The 21,221-nt window shown below is 26.7% G+C and overlaps 2 protein-coding genes across 2 annotated transcripts; one reads left to right on the top strand and one right to left on the bottom strand.

Moving 5' to 3' along the window:
- Positions 1 to 6,806: 6,806 nt before the first annotated feature.
- LOC132947173 (KICSTOR complex protein ITFG2-like) lies at positions 6,807 to 9,494 on the top strand. The gene is made up of 5 exons (XM_061017385.1): positions 6,807 to 7,374; positions 7,437 to 7,696; positions 7,765 to 7,962; positions 8,685 to 8,922; positions 9,327 to 9,494. Exons 1-5 carry the CDS (start codon positions 6,994 to 6,996, stop codon positions 9,492 to 9,494), a joined length of 1,245 nt encoding a protein of 414 aa, XP_060873368.1. The 5' UTR covers positions 6,807 to 6,993.
- A 2,687-nt stretch (positions 9,495 to 12,181) lies between these two features.
- Positions 12,182 to 17,992, bottom strand: LOC132947172 (uncharacterized). The gene is made up of 9 exons (XM_061017384.1): positions 17,766 to 17,992; positions 16,638 to 17,018; positions 16,475 to 16,502; positions 15,316 to 15,367; positions 15,041 to 15,180; positions 13,298 to 13,572; positions 13,148 to 13,228; positions 12,841 to 13,073; positions 12,182 to 12,776 (listed from the first exon to the last, which is right to left on the bottom strand). Exons 2-9 carry the CDS (start codon positions 16,860 to 16,862, stop codon positions 12,440 to 12,442), a joined length of 1,371 nt encoding a protein of 456 aa, XP_060873367.1. The 5' UTR covers positions 16,863 to 17,018; positions 17,766 to 17,992; the 3' UTR covers positions 12,182 to 12,439.
- Positions 17,993 to 21,221: the final 3,229 nt, after the last annotated feature.

Genomic DNA, 21,221 nt, shown 5'->3' with positions numbered 1-21,221 from the left:
AAATTTTTCATAATAATGTGTTTTTTTATAAGTTTTAAATTAAAAATTTTGTTTTTATTGAATGTAAACCCATTTTTAAAGTTTTTTAGGGCATTTTTTAGTGAATTTTTTGATGTTAATGCATTTTTTTAAAGCATTAAATCGTATTTTTTTAAGGCATTTTTCTTGTTTTTTAGAGCATTTAAATCCGTTCCCTACTTATTATTAATACGGTAGCCACCAGCCGGTAAGTATATTGAATTAATACTTATTATAAAATTACAACAAAATAACTAAAATCGTTATTCTTGGTTACTAATTATGTAATTTCCTCCAATTTTGAAGATAAAATAACTATAAAAAAACTGTGTTTTTTGATTTTTAGATTTATTGATTTAAAAATATTAAATATACTTAGACACAATTGTTTTATATAAGCATTTTAATTTCGTTTTATGACAAAATTTATAAATTTATGAATTATTTAGTAGTTAAATATTTATATAATGTTCAACTTTTATAGCTAAGGATTGAAAACTTACCACAAGGTTCCACGTAAGTCAGTTATTATGTAATCAAAAAATCTCAAAAATATTAAAACACAGTTTTAGATTCTGAGCGAAGCGATGAATGTATTGATTTTACAATGATGTCTGTGTTTTTTTTAATTTTTTTTGTGTCTGTCACCTTTTAGGACAGTTAAAGTGCTTGGATTTTCTCTGTAAATTTTCTGATAGGAAAGTGAATCTAGTTGGTATTTTGGGGGGTCAAAAGTAAAAATTTCCCAGTAGTTTTCAAAAGTGACGTGAAAAACAAAAGAAAAATTAATGAATAACGGAAATTTTTACGCGAAATTGATTTTGGTTTTTGGTGTAAGTCTAAAACAAATGACCGTAGAAGTACATGAAATGTTGACTGAATGTTTAAATTAGCATTTTTATACATCATTACATTTTCAAAATATTTTTAGCTTTTAACGGACATTTTCAGTTTCCAATTCTTTTAGATTTTTTTTCTATGAATGTCATTAAAATTTTATTCGATGGGTAAAAAAGTTTAAAAATTCAATACAAGGGTCGTGATATGTTGTTACAATATCAATCAAAAAATATTAAAAGTACAGTCACAATTTATTTTTATAAGCATTGAAAGTTCAAATTTTGACATAGGCGTAAAATCACGAGAATGTGCAAATTATTTTGAGATAGAAATTCATGAAATCTTTTCTTTTTAAATCTAAGATTTTAAAATGTAATACAAGATTCCATTTAAGTTTATCTACAAAAAAAAATGTCTTTAAGAAAGTCAAATTAAATATTTATGCGCACCTTGAGTTTCAAATTTTTAGAACATTGGATATTCTTTCGATTTCTCAAGTAGCGATTTTCTTATTTTATTGTAATTCAAAATCAAATAACCGTTGACATTTGAAATTTATATCATAAGTTATTTTATAAATTTCTAGACTTGATAATATATTGTTACAATAGTAGTTGAGAAATAATAAAAATACACTAGCACAAATTTTTTTTATAAGCATTTAAATTCGGGTTTTTACTATATTTATCAAATTTAAAATTTAAAATGATTCTGTAGTTAAAAATGAGTAAAATGTTCAACTTTCATAGCTAAGGATTGAAAATTTAAAACAAGATTCCACGTAGATTGGTTATACTGCAACCAAAAAGATCTTTAGAAACATATTAGTTTTATTTGTTTTTAATTACAACAAAATATTAAAAATTGATTGATGAAAATCTAATATTGTAAAAAAGTCCAAGGCAATTTGAGTGATATACTATAGTGAATAATATTAATAATCTTCATATAGCTTATCTATAAACTTATGAATCGTTAATGTCTGGGGTTATATAGTTGAACTAAAACAGTCTTTACGAGCTACTTTGGTGGCATAAAACTTTCAAAAACCAGTTTCAAGACTTCGGGGAAACGAATTATGTAAAATCCTTAACTCTGAGGCATAGGATTCTGAAAAATGATTATATTATAATGTATTGCTGAGAAATAGTTTTGAACTACTGGAAAAATGTGTTATAAATGGGTTATTTTTCGTCCCACTATGCTACAACAGTTAAGAATTTTAGACGTATCATTAATGTCATTTGCGATTTCCCCTTTATCGACTTTCGATATTCTTACGAGCCACGCCCCTCGAGATTTGTTTTTCTTTAAAGGTCTTTGTTGGTGTATTAATTGAGATTGTGTCTCTGTAAATCTATTCCATGAGAATACATTCTTCTCAATGCAATTACAACTTGAAATTTGTATACTTGATTTGCTAACCTAAAGCAGGCCCTTCTGGTTTTAACACAATCATTTCTGCTACAGAAAAGAGTTCTAATTTTCAGTGTTAAAGAAAGTCAATAATATTATGTTACTTGCAACAATCAAGCTTAGAATTATTAGCAATAGAGCAATAACTGACCAAAAATGACTTTATAGTTTATTGCTATAAAAAGGGCCAGTAAGAGGCAATATAGCTGCAGTATGTTGTTATATATTACATATATTTTGTATTATAATATGTACTTTTATAAAAGGATTACGACTTTAAAATAGTACTAAATTGGTAAATATAAATATAGTAAATAATTATATACTGTGGCTAAACGAAATTTTAGTTGAAATATGACAATTTATCATATTTTACTCTTTTTTAATACAACGTTTTTAGGAATATGGGAATATGGGAATGTGGGATACTCAATTTCAAATAGACTTGACGACAACTTCAAATCTGTTTTTAGCCTTATCGCTTCATTAGATCATTTTGGTACGTTTGGCAAAGGACACGACTAAAATCCAATGTCATAGGTGTGTTAGATAAAGACAGAAATCCTTTTATCTCGGTTTATTTATTTATAACTAGCTGATCCCGTTCACTTCGTTACTCGTTAAATGTACAGACTGTGTCTGGAGGTAGCTATGATGATTCATTGATGAAGATGATCGAAACATTTTATCAGGATTTATAGATGTTTTAGATAATTCAATCCAAAATACAACTTTAAAGAAAGTTCAGTTACCTCTAGAAATAGATGAACCTAAGATGAATTTGTGCAATGGTAAGTTAAATTCATTGTATAACGTTTGTGGTTATATTTTGCATAGCATAAAACAAGTCAAAACTTTATAGATTTTGCTTATCAAGTTTAGGTTCTAGGTACTTTTATAGAAGTATAAACGCTGCATTTACCAAACTCGCCAATTAAACAAATTAAAAAGATATAAAAAAGGATGTCTATTTTTTCGTAATGAAATCACATTTAATATGTTTTAATTAATATTCATTTAATATAATTTATATTTTTATGTGTATTGTTTACTTTATTTAAAATTCAATTTATTTTATATTCTCATTTAAAACATGATATTGTATACTGCTTATAAAAATGTATATATTTTCATTTTGTAAAAGAATATTTCATTCTTAATAGTAAAAATCTATACTCTTCAGGTTCCATTTTTGCTATTGTATTTAAATGTTTTAACCTAATTATGCATGGGTAAAAGCACAATTTACAAATACGTTTTAAGATTATTATACTTTGCTTTTCTATTTTACACTATTTTCTCAGTTTTGGTATTTCATTATAGGTAATCTATATGTTAAGATACTTGCATTAGTTAATAATTGTAATAATTAATAATCTACATCATATATTGTTTTAAATGGTATTTAAACAATTAATTGTTTTTATTTATTTTTAGCGGAACAACTCCAGAGTGAAATAGATTAATAAATTATATCTATTGATATAATTTGTGAAAATACCGTTTCCATTCAAGTATCCCACTGTAACTGTTAATTAAGTACACATTCAATTGTATGCAGTGATAATAACTATGAATGATGATTAATAGTATTATAAAATCATGTATTACTATTAACTAGAATAAAATATAATATACCTATATATAATAAATAATAGTTTATTCCATCATGAAAAGTAATTAAAAAAAAAGAAAATATTGAAAATATAGAAAATATATTTATAAGTTAGATCACAATAAAATATCACTGAGAAAGTTATAAAAAACAATCTATGAATTAATACAATATAATATAATATCAAGTGACAAGTATGAGCTATTAATTTATTAGCCTACTAATGCGAAAATAATGTCCAACAAATTTTGTAAGTTATCCAACAATGTCCAACAATCCATCAACAAATTTGTTGGATTGATTGGATCAACGTCTACTAATGTTGCGCTGCCAAGTTCACAAGGGTATTACACACGCACACTATAGAGTTGTATAATATATATGTTACGGGTAAGGTCCAAAAACAGTTAATGTACATAGTACTCGGATAATGTGAACCTTATCCATATGAATAGTGTAACGTATACTTTATCCACCTTAAATAATATGTATTATCCAATCAATTTATACATTATCCGGTGTGCTGTAGATAAAGTATATTAGATATTACAACATGTAACATTTACATTGTGCGACTTTAGTTTTTAGAATCCCTGGATAACATAATATACAAAAAATACATAAGTTAGATTACCAAATTTATTTGTAGAAATATTCGTTGTTTATAAACGTAGATCTTTGTTAATATTTTTATATAAGTCTAATATACAACGGTAAGCCCTTATTATTTACTATGGATTACATTATTAGGTATATATTTTGGATTATATAATAAAAGTAGCACTAGTGATCGAGTGTAGTTTGGTGATGAGGATTTGTGATATGGTATGGCTTTTATTGGGAATTTTGAATTTTGACCTCCCAAATGCACTAAATAGATTCACTTTCCCATCGAACAAGATACCGTTGAAAAAATTTGAAGCAGTTTTAATGCCCCAAACCGTGAAGACAGACACAAAAAAAACACGCATCATTGTAAAATCAATATATTTATCGCTCCGCTCAGAATCTAAAAAATATTTATTTTTTTTTTTTCGATAGTTTATTTTTACAATGATCTGTGGCTAATTAATATAGAATTTTAAATGAATAAATTAACGTACACTCGACTTATAGAGCTGTTTAAAATATATAAACATTATTTGATTGATATTTTCAAACATTCATATATTTCTTATATTATTTAATTTTCTCGCTTAAAACGATAAAAATATAATTCTTTTTTTTGTAAAATTTCGATTTTAAAAAGGTTGGCCCCCTTACATTTGAGTAAGATAATTAACAACAAAATAACGTGTGCATAATGACTAGATTAAAATGAATCAATCCACCCCTGGATGTTAGTGATAAGTTTAATACTTGACTGTGTGTGGGGGCCCCGATTAGCTTGTCCCTGGCGCCCTTGGTTTATCTCCATGGCCCTGTCTATGGTTCTGAACTATGAAAATCTTAAACACGAAGAGAAGAATAAGGAGACCAAACTCGTACGGTCGCCTCCATGAAAAACGTATCAAAATGAGTCGTATGATTAAACGGCCACAGGTTGCGCTACGTCCGCTAGGGTATCTTTAACCCGGGTAGTATAGGAACTATTTATGTTCTTTGCATTTTTTGGAAAATATATGCATTATTTTAAACCATGATAGATTTTATAGCTTGTACTATTACGCATTTATAAATGTCCATAATATGTGTATATTTTATAAATATTTTTTTCTATTGTGTTAGTAATTAAATTACACAATCTTAGATTAAATATATAAATAATAAAAATAATAAATAATTATAATCACAGAAAGTCTGAGCCCGATAAAATTTGACACACCATAATATACCTGTCTTATCTTGCACGATCTTTTTATACCGATATGTATATCGTTACACTCAAATTTGTTTCTTAAGAATTTTGAATGTTTATGAATAAATATATATTTATGCACATGTATAAATGCGTAATCGTACAAGCTGTAAAATTTAGAAAGGGACCATGATTAAAATAAATGCATATATTTTACAAAAAACGTAAAAAACAAGAATAATCCTTATATTATACTACGCGGGTATATTCAAGCAACCCTAACGTACGCAGTGCAGCCTCTGGCCGTTTAGGTGTGCGACTCATTTTGGGACGTTATCAGATGCGGAGTTTGGTCACAGAATAACCTGCAGAAGGCTCACTTAATGAGAACTCAAAAATCAGTGAAAAATGTTTGAGAGATCAGTGTAAACAGGATTCTAAAATAATTAAAAATTCTCTTTTATTGCTGAAACAGAGTTTACGCATTTTTGATATTATCATTGGAGATAAAGAGATAACATGTGTACAATATTTATTGAATCAAGGTTGTTATACGATACCATAGAATATTCTGTGATTGTACAATTGGTTATTAGCGCTACAAGCTATACTGATAACCTAACAGGTGTTGCAAATCTATCCCACATAAGAACCCATGTAATTCTAGAAAAGTGAGTCTCTTGGTTAGTTTGTGATTTGGTCTCCTTATTCTTGACTTCACAATCTTGATTCAGCAAGTTTAATTAATTACTTATTAGTTATTTAAGTTAACTGAGTAGTGTTTTTAATGTTTTTATTAATACATTTTGATATATGAAATATTAAAATATACGAAGTAACTGAAGAACACCGAAAAAATTTAATATCGAATATTAAAACACACAATTTAGTATCAAGAACTTCTATTTCACATAGTTTTAGATTGGTTGAAATCATAAAATAAATTATTTACAAATTATAGTTAGATATAACATAAAACAATAATTGACGTCACAGTGTATTGTTTTTTTTTAAGTAGGTATTTGTGTGTGAAGTATAATTTATATTAATTTGTTGGTTTTTAAATATTTCTTTACTTCATTTAAACATTTGTTTTAAAAACTGCATAATTTCCACTTTGATTTTAATATACATTATTAATTTACACTATTAATAATTAACATTGAATCGTTTATACTAAAAAGTATAAAATAAACTGAATCACATTTATTAAATTCTATTATAATTACATACGTGCAAATGTGTAAACTAGTTAATAATATAATGTTTTAATACCATCACTTATTTTATTTTTAGATTCTGTACAATGGATGATAATGAAATAAATATTGCAACTTTTGTTGACTTTTTTGATTTTGAATTGCCTGGAAATGTATTGAATAGTGCCATTGCATTAGGTGATGTGGACAATGACAATGAAATAGAACTTGTTATTGGTAGTGTGGAAGGAGATTTGTTCATCTTTAAAGGTCATCAGCTGATCCAGAAAATATCTGCATTAGGCATAATCACTGCAATAGCTATTGGAGACTTAATGCACTGCGGCAGTAACGCTGTAATTGTTATAACTGGTGATGGCTGGTGTCATATTTATTTATGTTTAAAATGTAGTGAATTGGATCCGTCTGATGAATGTATTATGAAACTTGAACCCGTACACCATCAGAGAATCCCGGCAAACACTAAAGTGAATATTCAAAATTGACTAAATTAAAATCTATTCAGTATTATAAATCATAATAATTGTAGGTGATTTTACTCGGTGATATGGATTCCGATGGAATGTTAGAACTAATTATTGGTTCAACTGACAAAGTGGTACATTCCTTTCGTTGGATTCAAAATGTAGCTGCTGGACGATTAGTGCCACTACATAAATGGGGATGTGCTAACCAAATTGGATCGATTATATTGATTAAGGACGATAAAAATCAACCATGTTTACTTGTTTCTCAACCTGGTATCACTGCAATGCGTTTTTATTGTCCCATAACTTTTCCTGAATTCATGTAAGCTCATTAAAGTAATTTGTTTGTGTTATTAATAATAGTTGTGTTAATGATTTATTTTATTATAGTGAAAATAAAATAAAATATGAAAATGAAAATGAATTGCCCATTGAACTTTTTAATGCTTCAATATCCTCAGTAATGATAGGAGATCTCAAAGTCGATATAGAATGTGACCAAGAACTGTTTGATAAAAATGATCATTTATATGGAATTGCATCGTTAGATGGTTTAGTAATGTTGGCGAAAAAAGAGACAATTTTGTGGTAACATTTTTATTGATAGTTTATATCATATTATGGTTAGATTTTGTAATTTATATTCAGTGTTGGGTAAGTTTCGTTACTTGTTACAAAATTAAAAGGTAACTAGATTAATTTATCATAACAAAAATACAAATTAATAGCGTCACATAATTTTTTTAACTCATAAGTAACTAGTTAAAATTACATTACATTCAACATTTTTAATTATGTAAAACTAAAATAACATCAAATGACAAAATTTAGAACAAATAAATTATGCATTTAAATATTTTTCTTTATTTAATATTTATTCTATATAATAATGTAGAGGTATATTCAAAATGATTGTCTCTTATTCATTATTGATTTTTGGTACAAATACCTCCAGCTATACTTCTACTGAATCTCTTAATGGGAGTAATCTGTATTGAAGTTTAGAAACTTATTTTATCATTGGTAAATAATTTAATGTTTTCAAAAGTCCTAAATAATTAGTATTATTGTTATTATAAAAACCTTCAATTTCAGCTATTTTACACACAACGTTTAGAAAAATATAACTCGTTATTTAACAAGATTTCTTATAATTACAGTAGTTGATCTAGCATTATTTTTTATAAATAAATAAGAAAGTTAGATTCCTTAATGTTACTCGTAAAAGTAACGAGCAACTATTATTACGTTACTACCCAACAGCCAACGCTGCTTATATTTAATGTGTATTAAAATTTTTCAATTTTTAGGAGTAAAAACATTGATCAAGAATTGTTTATCATTAGTAAATTGTCAATAGCAGACGATGGCCCTGATTATTTAATAACATGTTCATTGAATGGAGATACTATTATTGTGGATCAGAAAAGTCAACACTCAACATTTAAGTTTGGAGAATCTGTATCTGCTTTTTGTTGCGGAATGTATACAGTTAAACCAAATACAAAATCTATGCCTAGTTTTGTGTTTATAACTAATTCACAGAAGGTATATACTGAAATATATAATTATATAATATAATATATACATATTATATAATTTATAATATATATATATAAATATATTATATATAATTAAATATACATTTTTTTTAAATCGTATTTTGGACGCAAATCTATTGTAGAATAACTAATAATTAGACATATTCAAATTTTTATTTATTTTTTATGGTTTACCGCTAGGGTTCACTACAATCTAGTTCTACGGAGAGCTTTATCACATGACATAGGTTGGGTCCATGTTTTCTAAGCAATTTAATATTGGAGTTGTGCAACCAGTATATCTATAACTGTGTTTAAGATTAAAATTAATTAAACAATGTGTATAAGATTTGCATCTTAATATTTTAATATTATAATCCCAAATGTATAAGATACACCAAATTTTTTTAGGTTTATGTTTACTATGGTTTGAAATTACCAAGTACATGTGTTCAGAGTTTATCAAAATGTATTGAAAATGACAATCACCTTTCCACATTTATGGAGAAGTATGAAGGACCATTAAAAAAAAAAATGATTAGAGACTGTCTTTATAAATATAATTCTAATAAAATGTAATATATTTTTTCTCAGTAAGATATATTTTGTTATTAAAGAATATTTTCTAAGGTGATTTTTTAAATTCTTTATGTGTAATTTAAAATGAGATCACTTAACAGTTACTGCTATATTTTTTATATTTATGATATTTAATCAACAATAAACGTTTTTAAATTCTGTAAATATAGAAATGTTTTACTTTTTAAATTATCTAATATTAGAACTTTGCCCTATCTTCTATATTTTCTATATTGAGAAATTATATCAGTAATATAAATCAATCATTTGGACTGCCCCAGGGAAACACTACTACAAATCTCTGTAGCCGGTTGGCCTATAGTATAAAAATGTATCATTCAATATTTTATACCACTAGTTGTTAGTTATGTGTAAACAATGTACACTGTAGAATTGTATAGTACTGGTAATATGTTTAACAATATTTATTTATTAACTTTTATAACGTTTATAATTTAATGGCTACCTACTTCCATTCTGTCAGAAGAAAGAGATAACAATGCATTACCTCTGATTTTCATGCAAGTATGATGTGTATAATAGTTAATGAATATTGAATATAGCATAATAATTAACAGGCTATGTTAACATCATTATTCACGACACAAAATTACAACATCAAAGATATCATATTCACCAAAAAGTTAAATCCGTTATAATTGTTTAAAATTGTTGTTTGTATATTTTTATTTACATTTTAGGCTTATTAAATGTCGGTACTTTAAATTTTACTTCTTGCAACTTTACTATTCTAAATAGTAATTCCAGCTAAAAAATTATCTAAATTTAATAAAGTTATGATTATTTATGTTACAATTCATTATTGTACTACCTACCTACTTACTAATACAATACATTCTGTAATTCAATAAAATGTTCTGTAAAACGCACCAAATAATATTGCAATAGTTAATTAATGACACCGCTTATTTATTAATAACTATTAATAACACATTATAGAATATAATAAAAACTATTCAAAAAGTTGAATATTACCAGGCTAAGTTTTGTGGATACAAAATAATTTAGTAAACACTACCATGCATCGAGTCTATAACAATATGTTTAGGCAAAAAAAAATTAACCTAATATTAAAAATGTAACAGAAACTATGTTATCCCTACAATATACTGTTTAATCGTCAAATCAAAAATAGGTGGGTAAGTGGATGTCGCTCTGCTGTACAGTAGGTTACAAGTGGGTCACTGTAATGGATGGTGATAAATTTGAATTCAATGATATAATATCATTGTATAAGAAAAACGATTCTGAGCAAAAACGGTCAGTCAGCCTATGATATTACCAAGTATATTTAATGATATTATTGTGAATAAAGTAATTTATATATAACCTATTTACATAGAGCCTTGTTTTAAATTTTCAATCCTTAGGTATAAAAGTTGAACATTTTATAAATTTTTAACTACAAAATAACTATTAAATTTTAAATTTGATAAATTTTGTCAAAATTTAAATTTTAAATGCTTATAAAAAAAAATTGTGCTTATGTATTTTTAATATTTTTCAACTACTATTGTAACAATATATCAGAAGCCTTGCATTAATTTTTCACGCTTTTTTAACCAACAAATATTTTATTAATATTTATAGACAAAAAAACTAAAAAAATTAAAAACTGACAATGTCCGTAAACAGCTCAAAAAGAGTCAAAATATTTTCAAAACCGTATGGTGTATAGAAAATGAAAATATAAACATTCAGTAAAATTTTCATGTATCTACAGTTATTGGTTTTTGAAGAACAACAAAATAGCAAAATCGTTACATGAGAAATCGAGTGAATATCAAATGTTGTAAAAATATGAATTTAAAACGCTCATAAAAATGTAATTTGACTTTATTCTAGACATTTTATTTTTGATAAAGGTAGACAAACTTATGAAAAAACTTGTGTTACAATTTCAAATCTTAGATTTAAAAAGAAAAATAATTTGCTAATTTTCGTGATTTTTCCGTATTTTGTTAAGATTTGAACTTTAAATGCTTATAAAAATAAATTGTGACTGTACTTTTAATATTTTTCGATTGATATTGTAACAACATATCACGACCCTTGAATTGAATTTTTAAACTTTTTTATCCATTAATTTTATTGACATTCATAGAAAAAAAATCTAAAAGAATTGGAAACTGAAAATGTCCGTTAAAAGCTAAAAAAATTTTGAAAATGTTATGATGTATAGAAAATGCTAATAAAAACATTTAGTCAACATTTCATGTATTTCCTTCATTTTTTTTTTTATTTTTCACGGCGCTTTAAAAAACTACTGGGAAATTTTTACTTTTGACCACTTTTAAGTTAATTTAAACCAGTATTTAAAGGTGACATCATACCAAATAGTTTATTATATACAGGGGTATTTATGATATTTCTTTCATTTAATCTGGTACCAAACTTATGTAGTGGTTTATTAATAAGACGTTTAAAATGTTTCTAATATTCCTACCAAATTATCAAAATTTGCATTTATGTTTCTTAAATTAATTTAAAAAACAGAAAACTAAAATAAGAAATCATATTTCTACAAATAATTTCTAAGGTATTAATATTATTTTCACAATTTATATTGCTAATAGTATTATCAATAGAATTTTCCATGGGAATTCAAATATATACAGTGAGTTATAATATAGAAAAATTACTAACATACCTACATAATTACTATACCTATAATTATTATATATTAAATATACAATTGATCTATTTCTTTCTTACTTTATAATTGCCGTTGTAAGATGTTTTAGTAATGTTTAGTCTATTTTCATGGTCGTCAAAATTGGAAGTCTTATTCAAAGTATTGGTGTATTTTTACTTGGATGAACAATATTATTTGCATAGGAACTGTGTTTTTCATTCAGTCTTTGTTTCTTCACATCTTTATTAAAAACTGCACCGCATTTAACATTGTTTTGATTTTTCTTTAATTAAACAGGATTAACTATCGCATTAGGTGGTTCTACTGATACAAAATCAGGTTCTTCATCTTTTGGTTGTGATTTAGGTGTACACAAATTTTGTTCAGCTACATTTAATAATGCAGTGCTTGTTATTGATTCTATATCATTTTCATAATCGCCAATTTCAAAATTATAATTTGTAGTTATTAAAGGATCAGAAAACGTAACTTTTGTTGAACGAACACATTTTTTTTCTCCTTTAAGTTTAGCAACAACAATGGGATATGCCACATCTGTTGATCCTTGACATATATTGAACAAGTTATCCTGGGATTCTCCGTATAATATTAAACGAGTTGCATTGCTGAAATTTAATTAAGATTAATATAATAATAAAAATTAATACATTTCAATAAAATATGTCTTACCTCTTAAGGATATATTCCCGTAAACGTGGAAAGTCAATAGTTGAGAAATCAGGATTTGTTTTAGAAACATGTCTTTTACAAGTCGCACATATGAACATACCTGGTTTTAGTACTAAAGGAAGTTTATTTTCAATCAATACACAATTCCACATTTCGTGCATCAACCAGTCATCAGTGTCAAATGGTGCATTTAGTTTGTCACCACAGATTTGACATGTTGACATTACCAAGATCTAAAGAAAAAACAATTATTTACTCAAAAACAATATTTATTAAGTAGTTAGTAATAAATTTTAAGTAAATTTACCATAACATTATGAATTTTACAAAGACGAAAGGGAAATTTCAAGAAGTCTGTAGTTTGTTTTGAAAATTGATTGAAAACTAACTAAAATAAAAATAAACAAATATTAGTCTTTTTTAATTGTTGTACAAAACATTAATTTTATTTACTTACACGACAAGACTCAAATGTTAAAAACAATTCTTTAATATTTTCACACTCATTTACAGACATTTTACGATAATAAGATCGAGAGCATAAATATATTGAACATGTCTGTTTTTTTTTTTTTAATACATTTTTTTTCACATAACGTTCTAACAATCTATATTTTTTTTCTGAAAATGATTCTTCTTTTATATTTTTAGATTTATTATACTTGTAAGATTTTTCCAGGGTTATCCAGCAAAAATGACAAAGACATGAATCAGCAGATAATGAGGGTTCAACTAAAATCATTCAATTATCAAATATTTAAAATTATAAATGTATAATCATAATATGTCTTTCACTAATTTATATATCCACACTATTTTAGGGAAAGAGTCAGACACATTCTTAATCAGACACAGTACACATTTGGTCATTAGAATATTATATTATTTAATATTGAAAATTTAGTCATCATACAAATAGTCTTTCGATTTATAAGGAATTACATGTGGTTATATGTATATATTTAATATACACAAAATAGTATTTTATTACCAACTGTTTAATTTGTAAACAGCACGGTCTTAGAAGATAAAGTCAGGACTCTTTCCTTATAACTGTGTTCGCAATCAAAGGACATTTTAGTACTTATTTAATCCGCTATTTTGATAGCGCTTCTGTTCCAACTTTCTGTGTTCTGTACTATTTACCAACTTACCATTGGGCATCCGAAGGCGGTAGCAATAACAAGGGAACCTGGTAACATGGACGGAAGGTGGCAAAGTGAAATTAAAAAATTAAAATCTCTCACCGATTATGAATTAGGTAACTAACTAAACATCTAAACTAAAGTTAACAAATAAATGAGTAAATAAATTGATGATAAATAATTATTATTATGACATTTTTAAATTGTATACATAACCTTAATAAAATTCTGTTTGAGGCGCCTAATATAAATGCAGCGAAAAACTTAACTAAAATGTCCTCTCTAGGCAACCAGATTGATAAACATTGTTAAATAGGAAAGTGTCCCGACTTTATCTTCTATGACAGTGGTAAACAGTCACCTCTTAGATAACAGGTGGCCATTTAGATGGAGACATTATTCTATGCGTATGGACTATAGCAGTCGGCTAGTATTTTTCTATATCTGTAGGTTGCATGAACAATCAGTAAACAATTAACGAATATAGTGAGTTAATGGTTTCTTATACATGTTAGTGGCATTACAATTTTATTAAACCATTAAATTACTACATTTTTCATGCAACCCGGCATTAATCATTGAAATACATTTTATGTTCAAGGACTTAAAAGTACTTAAATATGCATGCACTAATGAGGTAAAATATAATAACATATGAAATTATGGATTTAATAAGTGATATAATTAGTTATATTATGAAACATATAGTTAAATATTGAAATATGGAAATGCATTTAAAGTTTCTTTAGAATGTTTGGCATTGCATCTGTCTATTGTCAACTAACATTTATACTATTAATAGTAAATATTATGAAAATAACCAATAGCGCCTCCCCACCCTACATCCATTAATTACGCCTACGAGCAGCTATTGTCTGTAATTACGATAAATATATATAATTGTATCGTATCTATTAAGAAAAATGTATAGCACAAAATGAAACAGACAACAGTCAATGTATATGTTTAGGAAATCTAATTTTAAACAAAAAATTGAAAAATAAGATGGTACATATTATTATATATATTTTATTTATAAGACCCTAAACATTTACTTTTAATAATTTCATTTTGCTTTTCAATACTTCGTATTTGACATATATGTAAAGGAGTGTCAAGCAAACGAAACTTGTTTTTACACCTAAAACAGCATTCAAGGCAAGAATGTGGTCCTGATTTTCGTGACAATATTTTCCTGAAAATAACAAAACAATATACTATTTTAGGGATTAACAGATTATCACAACTATAGTTGTTATTTTGCAATTATAATCTGTATCTTCCAACACATTAATATTATAAGTCAACAATTAAATTTAAAGGTACTCACATTATTGGCAATGCAGTTGACGGATAACTTGTATGCATACTTACAATTTTACCTAGATAAAAATAAAAATAGGAAACTAACAAATGAAAACTTTGGCTAATGGTGAAATTGAGATGCTAACAGGTGAAAGATACAGGCAGAACTGCTCAGAAGAATTATAAAAGTATTAGAAGGACAAAAGTCCGAGTATCACAGATATAGACTTTAATTATTAGAAAAATGTCATGTGGTAATTCGTCAATTATACATTGAAACTGGCCTCTGGGACATTAAAGTGGAATCATACAAACTACATCATTATACATGACATAACGAACACACAAATTAAAAAAAAGTCGACCCTAACAATAAGGCTAATAATCAAACTATGTGAGGCTATCACTATTCTTTGTGAACCAGAAGCCACAAACAATCAACTAACACATTTATGGTCTTAAAAATTTGTGTTGTCACAAAAAGAAAATAAGCGCCGTGATACAAAAATTGCCGAACTTTTGGTCACACTCAAACCCCGTTTCAATATAGCAAAATGTTTGAAAATTAAGGAAGGCATATTTCGCTAAATATTCTTAAAAGAAATCAAAGGTAAAATATGCAAACTGTGGTGAAGCAATCACTGCAAATTGGAAAGGATGCTCCGCTTATAAAAAAAAAATGTAAGCAGTACAGTGAATACAACAAAATCCTACAAAATTAGTCACTCAAGATGTTTTTTTTACACAGTTGGCTGGTAGTTTAGACTCAACAGAAAAAATTATGTATTGTTGCTATCTGGCGTGATGTCAATATTAACAAATTAAATAAGAGATTAGGTTAAGTTGTATATAACAAAACGAGAAATATTAAGAGCAAATTTTTTTATTATGTATGTGATTCAAAGAACAACAAATAATGCTATCTTAAATATCAAATGGCTGGAGTGGGTCAGACAAGTGTGGCTGACATGAGGCATAAATTAAAACGTATCTGGAAAGGGAAGGCATCAACAACAGTGATTGGATAGGCTGAAGCAGGATATTAAGAGTCATTAATGAATCGGAAAAATTGGAGAACTCCCAATACAGAGATCGGTAGAGAATTTTAATAAAAGCTGCTAAGAGACTAAAATGCTTGTAAAAGAAAGAATAGAAAAATGTTAAAATTTATAAATAACACTTACCATTAACTAAGTTTGTATCTGTTAGTTCCTATGTAAAAAAAAAAAATTATTCAGTATATAATATAGTGTTAAAAATTGTGATATAGGTATGTATAACAAATGGAATTAATTAAAAAATTAATGTTATATATTTAAATAAAATAAAATAGATTAGGGTAGTTACCTCCGAATTTGATTCAGAAACATTGACATCTTTTTCATAAGATGTAGAGGCTAATTGACACATATCATCTCGTTGTTGTTTTTTATTTTTGTTATAAATAGACTTACAAGATATACTGTTAGAATCTTCTGAATCACTTGATTCATTATATGAAAGTGAAACATTTTCTTTTTTGATATTATTTACAAGAGAATCAAAAACTTTTTCAGTGAAAACAGTATTCATTTTTGCATGGGATATATTTGTCTCGGAACAATTATTTAATATCCCTTCTGAGCTGGCCTCAGTTGTATTACTAATATGCTTATTTTCCAGTTTTTATTATTGAGCTTTATTTCCGTCTTTAAAAAATATTGAAATTACTTAAGGAAGGTAATTTATCTGTAAATAAAAAAAAAATCATTAAAATGATGTTTAAACATTATTTGATACTTCTTGGATACATATTAATGTATGTCATAACATTGTAGTAGCCCTTATTAACAATTATAATGAAAATAATATTTAAAGTACCTAGTTCAGTACAAGCAAGGGATGCTCACTATTTTAGGACAAATAACAAAAACATTTTGATCAAATTAATAAAAATTTTATAATTTATAAAATATTTTATTTTCAGTTTTAATAAGTATTTGAAAGAACTAAAATAGGTGGGTACCACATTAATCTGAACAAAAATGTAGGCATTGGCTAAAACCAAGTTTATAATTTTGTATCTTAATACAAAATAAATTGAATACACAATAGGCATAAGGTTGGGCTAGTTAACTACTTGTTTTTAACTTGTTACGTTAAGTTAATACAGAAAATTGAAGTTAAGTTTAAATTTAAAACTTACTTTTCTTATTTTATTTAACTTTTAACTAGAAAATAAAAGTAATTTAACTTATACCTTTATTTTAAGCTAACAAATAACATAGTACCTAATTTAATAGAGGTGTTTGAAGTTTTAAATAAATTTATGTATTAAAACTAATTGCTGGAAATACCTACTTATATGATTTAAAACATTAAACAATCACGAAATCCTTTTTCAGGACTACATTACTGTGTAAGACGAAAACAACAAACATTGGTGTAATGTTCTCTTAACAATAACATACAATTACTGTGTGTGTGTAAACTTACTTGGGAAGTGGCACAGCGTTTTCTTGAATTTTCATTCTCGATGTAAAAAAAAATATTATACTTTGTCCAACGAGTCAAATTTTAATGGCGACACACGGCTCACCTTGTGTGCGGTGTGATCTTTGTGGACAGCACAAATAGTACTTAGGTAGGTACTGCTATAGAGTTTAATTGTTTACAGTTATTACAACATCGATGTACCAATGATACAAATATAATGCGTGTAATGCGTGTAGTCATATAGATTTCGACGAAAAAAAAACACTCGTACTCGCAGAAAGGACTGAGGAGCAATGCACTAATTTCGTAAATCACAATGGACGCCGACAGCGAAAAGTATTAAAAAGAATAATTTTAAAACTAAGGCTCTTAACTCTGCACTGAAACAGATATAGATAATAAACCAGATTGATAACTACTATGCACTGACAAGCGAACCGATGATACCACTTTTTTCAAAGGTCTTGGGGGCTATGAATTTTATCAATTTTTATCGTGATAAGGACTAAACATCAAACGGTCAAAATATTATGGAGGCATGGAACGATAGAAGTGCGTACATAGTTCAATTGTTATGAATATGATCATAGAATATTATAGAAGCGACACTCATCCCTCCACTTTAATTGTTTTTATTTCGTGGCAGACTGATTGATGTTGTAAGGCATGATGTTAGGAATGCTTTTATCGCCGAAACAAACCACTCGAGATCAGCCCGCCTAAGTTTAAAAAAAAAGGTCACTGCATACTATTTTAGAATAAATAACCATATGTATAGTAAATAACTATATAATAATAATGTTATAATAACTATATACCTATATTATTTTATGATACTACCGTACATATTATATAGACATATTTATGGAATGCCATATTCGGGGCAAAAAAATAACCGAAAAAGAAAACGTTGTTTTTACGCAAAACCAGATTTCAACAAAAATCGATTTTTGTTTTTTAATCTAGTTCCCTGATATTTTATCTTCTAAGGGGGGGCACTCAAACTCGTTTGCCAGGAGCGCCAAAAATACTTCCCGTGTGTTTATGGGCCGCACTGTTAACTAAAAAATGTTTGTTTCTGTTACCATTTGGGACAGTTAAATCTTAACAAAATAGTAAATTCGGAAAAATCACGGAAATAAGCACCTTTTTATGTAGATCTTTCAATATTGACAATGTCTTAAAACCCTTTTGAATTCAGTGTGTCAAACACATTATGGAGAAAAAACAATCGAACAACAAGCATGGGAGCATGCCACTTGCTCTAGTTATACTTTTTATACATAGATTTCAAGCATTACTTTGTGTTTGATTTATTTCAAGAAACAATAAACATTTCATATTATTTAATATTTATTAGCAATGATTCTTAAATTTATAGTGAACTATCCACTAGCTAAAAATTAAATACGATAGACATTTATACTGTTGTAATATTTAAATTTACTATAATATTAAATAATTTAATTAATTGTACAATTAGATATACAATATTTCATTTTCTTTTAGGGGCTTGTTTCAGCCAATCACTAATATAACTTTTGATTGCTAATATGGACTCACCGGGAAACATTTCTTTAACAGCTTCTGTAATAACAAATAAAAATAAATAGAACTTATTTCGAACATCAACAATTAAAAAACTTTTATCAATAAAATTTGTCAGCTACCTACTACGACAATTTTAGTCACTATAGTATATTATAATATACTCTATTTGCCGTAAGTTAACCCACTTTTATTTTTTTTGCGCACGCACAGTATGGTGAAAACGTTGTGACAGTAAATTTCACTATAGTTCTACAGTTTCCGGTCGCGAAACACCACGGTGTATACGTAGTACTATATTGTCACAACATTTTCACCATACTCCGTGGGCAGAAAAAAAGTGTGTAAACTAACGGGGAATAGAGAATATAATAGTTACTGTTATCAAAGGGTTTTAATTTTACTAAAAATACATTAATAATAAATGGTATATTTCATATTGAATGTAAAAAAGAATTTGATTTTTTTTTTTCATTTACCTACAATTTAAAATTTTAGAAATTTCTAGACGACTAAAAGCTAATTTATCTCCCCTTCTTCCCTCCATATTGATTTTTTCTACTATTCAATTGTCTATAGTCAACTGCATCATAAGGTACGTAATACGTTTAGCATCGAATGATTTTCCGTGACTACGTAACATATATCCCTATACAAAAAAGTAGACACTTATTAGTTAACAGACATTTTCTTAAATATATAATGACTCAACTAATATTTTTTTTTTCTTCTGCATCCTCCTCCTTGAGTTTGTTCAACTCCTCTAAATTTGCGACAGGCACTTTGAGTTGTGACAAGTCATATGCATTTGAACTTGTGGTTGTTGATTGTTGAATTATAATTTTATCTATACTATTTCCATAAGTATTTCTTGATTTTTATTGACATTTACTTTAATAATATCTATCCCTTTCTGACATATTTGACATATTTCTAGAAACTTAATTACAAATATGTTTTCAGGCAAGTTTTAAATATTTTTATATAACATTTTTGTGGATATGAAAAATTGAAATATATAATGAAATAATTACCATTCATAAGAATATGGCCTAAGTGCTGAATACTGTACATTACATCTAATATACTTATAATTTGTGAATTTTCCATACCACCATCTGTATTGCTTATAATTGAGTTGTGTGTTAGCTTTAAAAATAATATTACAAATTAAATCATTAAAAACAAGATTTCAGTATTTTATCAGCTCAATAATTATTAATTCAACATACATATCGGCTGTGTCAGAATTGATCTGAGTTAACTGTTTTTTTATTTTGAAACATCATACCAGTAGAAGTAATAAAGAGGTTTTCATTCATATTAAACATGGATCAAAACATTAAGTTCTGAACCAAAAATATTTAAGAATTTTAATGATAAATCAAAATAGTAGGCAAATTTATCAATATACTAAGCAAGCTGATTACTAATTATTATAAAAGGAGAAAACCTCATTTAAAAATCATAATTAACATTAGTAAAATTGGTACATTATCAGCACTAACTTAAAATAACTTAAATAGGCATTACCTAATAACCACACATAATTTCCATATAAAATATACAATATATTATATGGCAATATAAAAATTACTTTTAGGCTTAGGAGCATATTTTAATTCCAACATTTTATTTTAAAACAAGGATTAACTTGTATAACTGTTGTCTCAGCTGGACTGGGTTTGCACTAAAATTGATCAGAAAAAAATTAATTAATACAAATAATAGTAAATAAAAATATAAATATAAATTCCGGGTTAATTCTCCCCCCCCCCCCCACGAAAATATGGGTAGTTTGTTGTAACTCTATTGATAATGATTATTATCTATACAGATAACGAAAACGATTTTGTCGCTAAATATAGAATAACGCTGCTTATATTAATGGTTATTAATTTATTATGT

Source organism: Metopolophium dirhodum, chromosome 6 (assembly GCF_019925205.1).
Source record: "Metopolophium dirhodum isolate CAU chromosome 6, ASM1992520v1, whole genome shotgun sequence".
NCBI classification, from domain to species: Eukaryota; Metazoa; Arthropoda; class Insecta; order Hemiptera; family Aphididae; genus Metopolophium; species Metopolophium dirhodum.
The sequence above is the reverse complement of the archived record's forward strand: the minus strand, read 5'-3'. Positions and strand labels throughout refer to the sequence as shown.

Bases quoted from the DNA above. Each gene is read 5' to 3' on its own strand.
- LOC132947172 (XM_061017384.1), bottom strand. From the start codon at position 16,862: ATGAATACTGTTTTCACTGAAAAAGTTTTTGATTCTCTTGTAAATAAT. The intron at 13,573-15,040 runs GTAAATGTTTAG...GAATGATTTTAG, and splicing joins GCAAAATGAAATTATTAAAA to TTGAACCCTCATTATCTGCT. The intron at 13,229-13,297 runs GTAAGTAAATAA...TTTTTATTTTAG, and splicing joins TAACATTTGAGTCTTGTCGT to TTAGTTTTCAATCAATTTTC.
- LOC132947173 (XM_061017385.1), top strand. From the start codon at position 6,994: ATGGATGATAATGAAATAAATATTGCAACTTTTGTTGACTTTTTTGAT. The intron at 7,697-7,764 runs GTAAGCTCATTA...ATTTTATTATAG, and splicing joins ATAACTTTTCCTGAATTCAT to TGAAAATAAAATAAAATATG. The intron at 8,923-9,326 runs GTATATACTGAA...AAATTTTTTTAG, and splicing joins TTATAACTAATTCACAGAAG to GTTTATGTTTACTATGGTTT.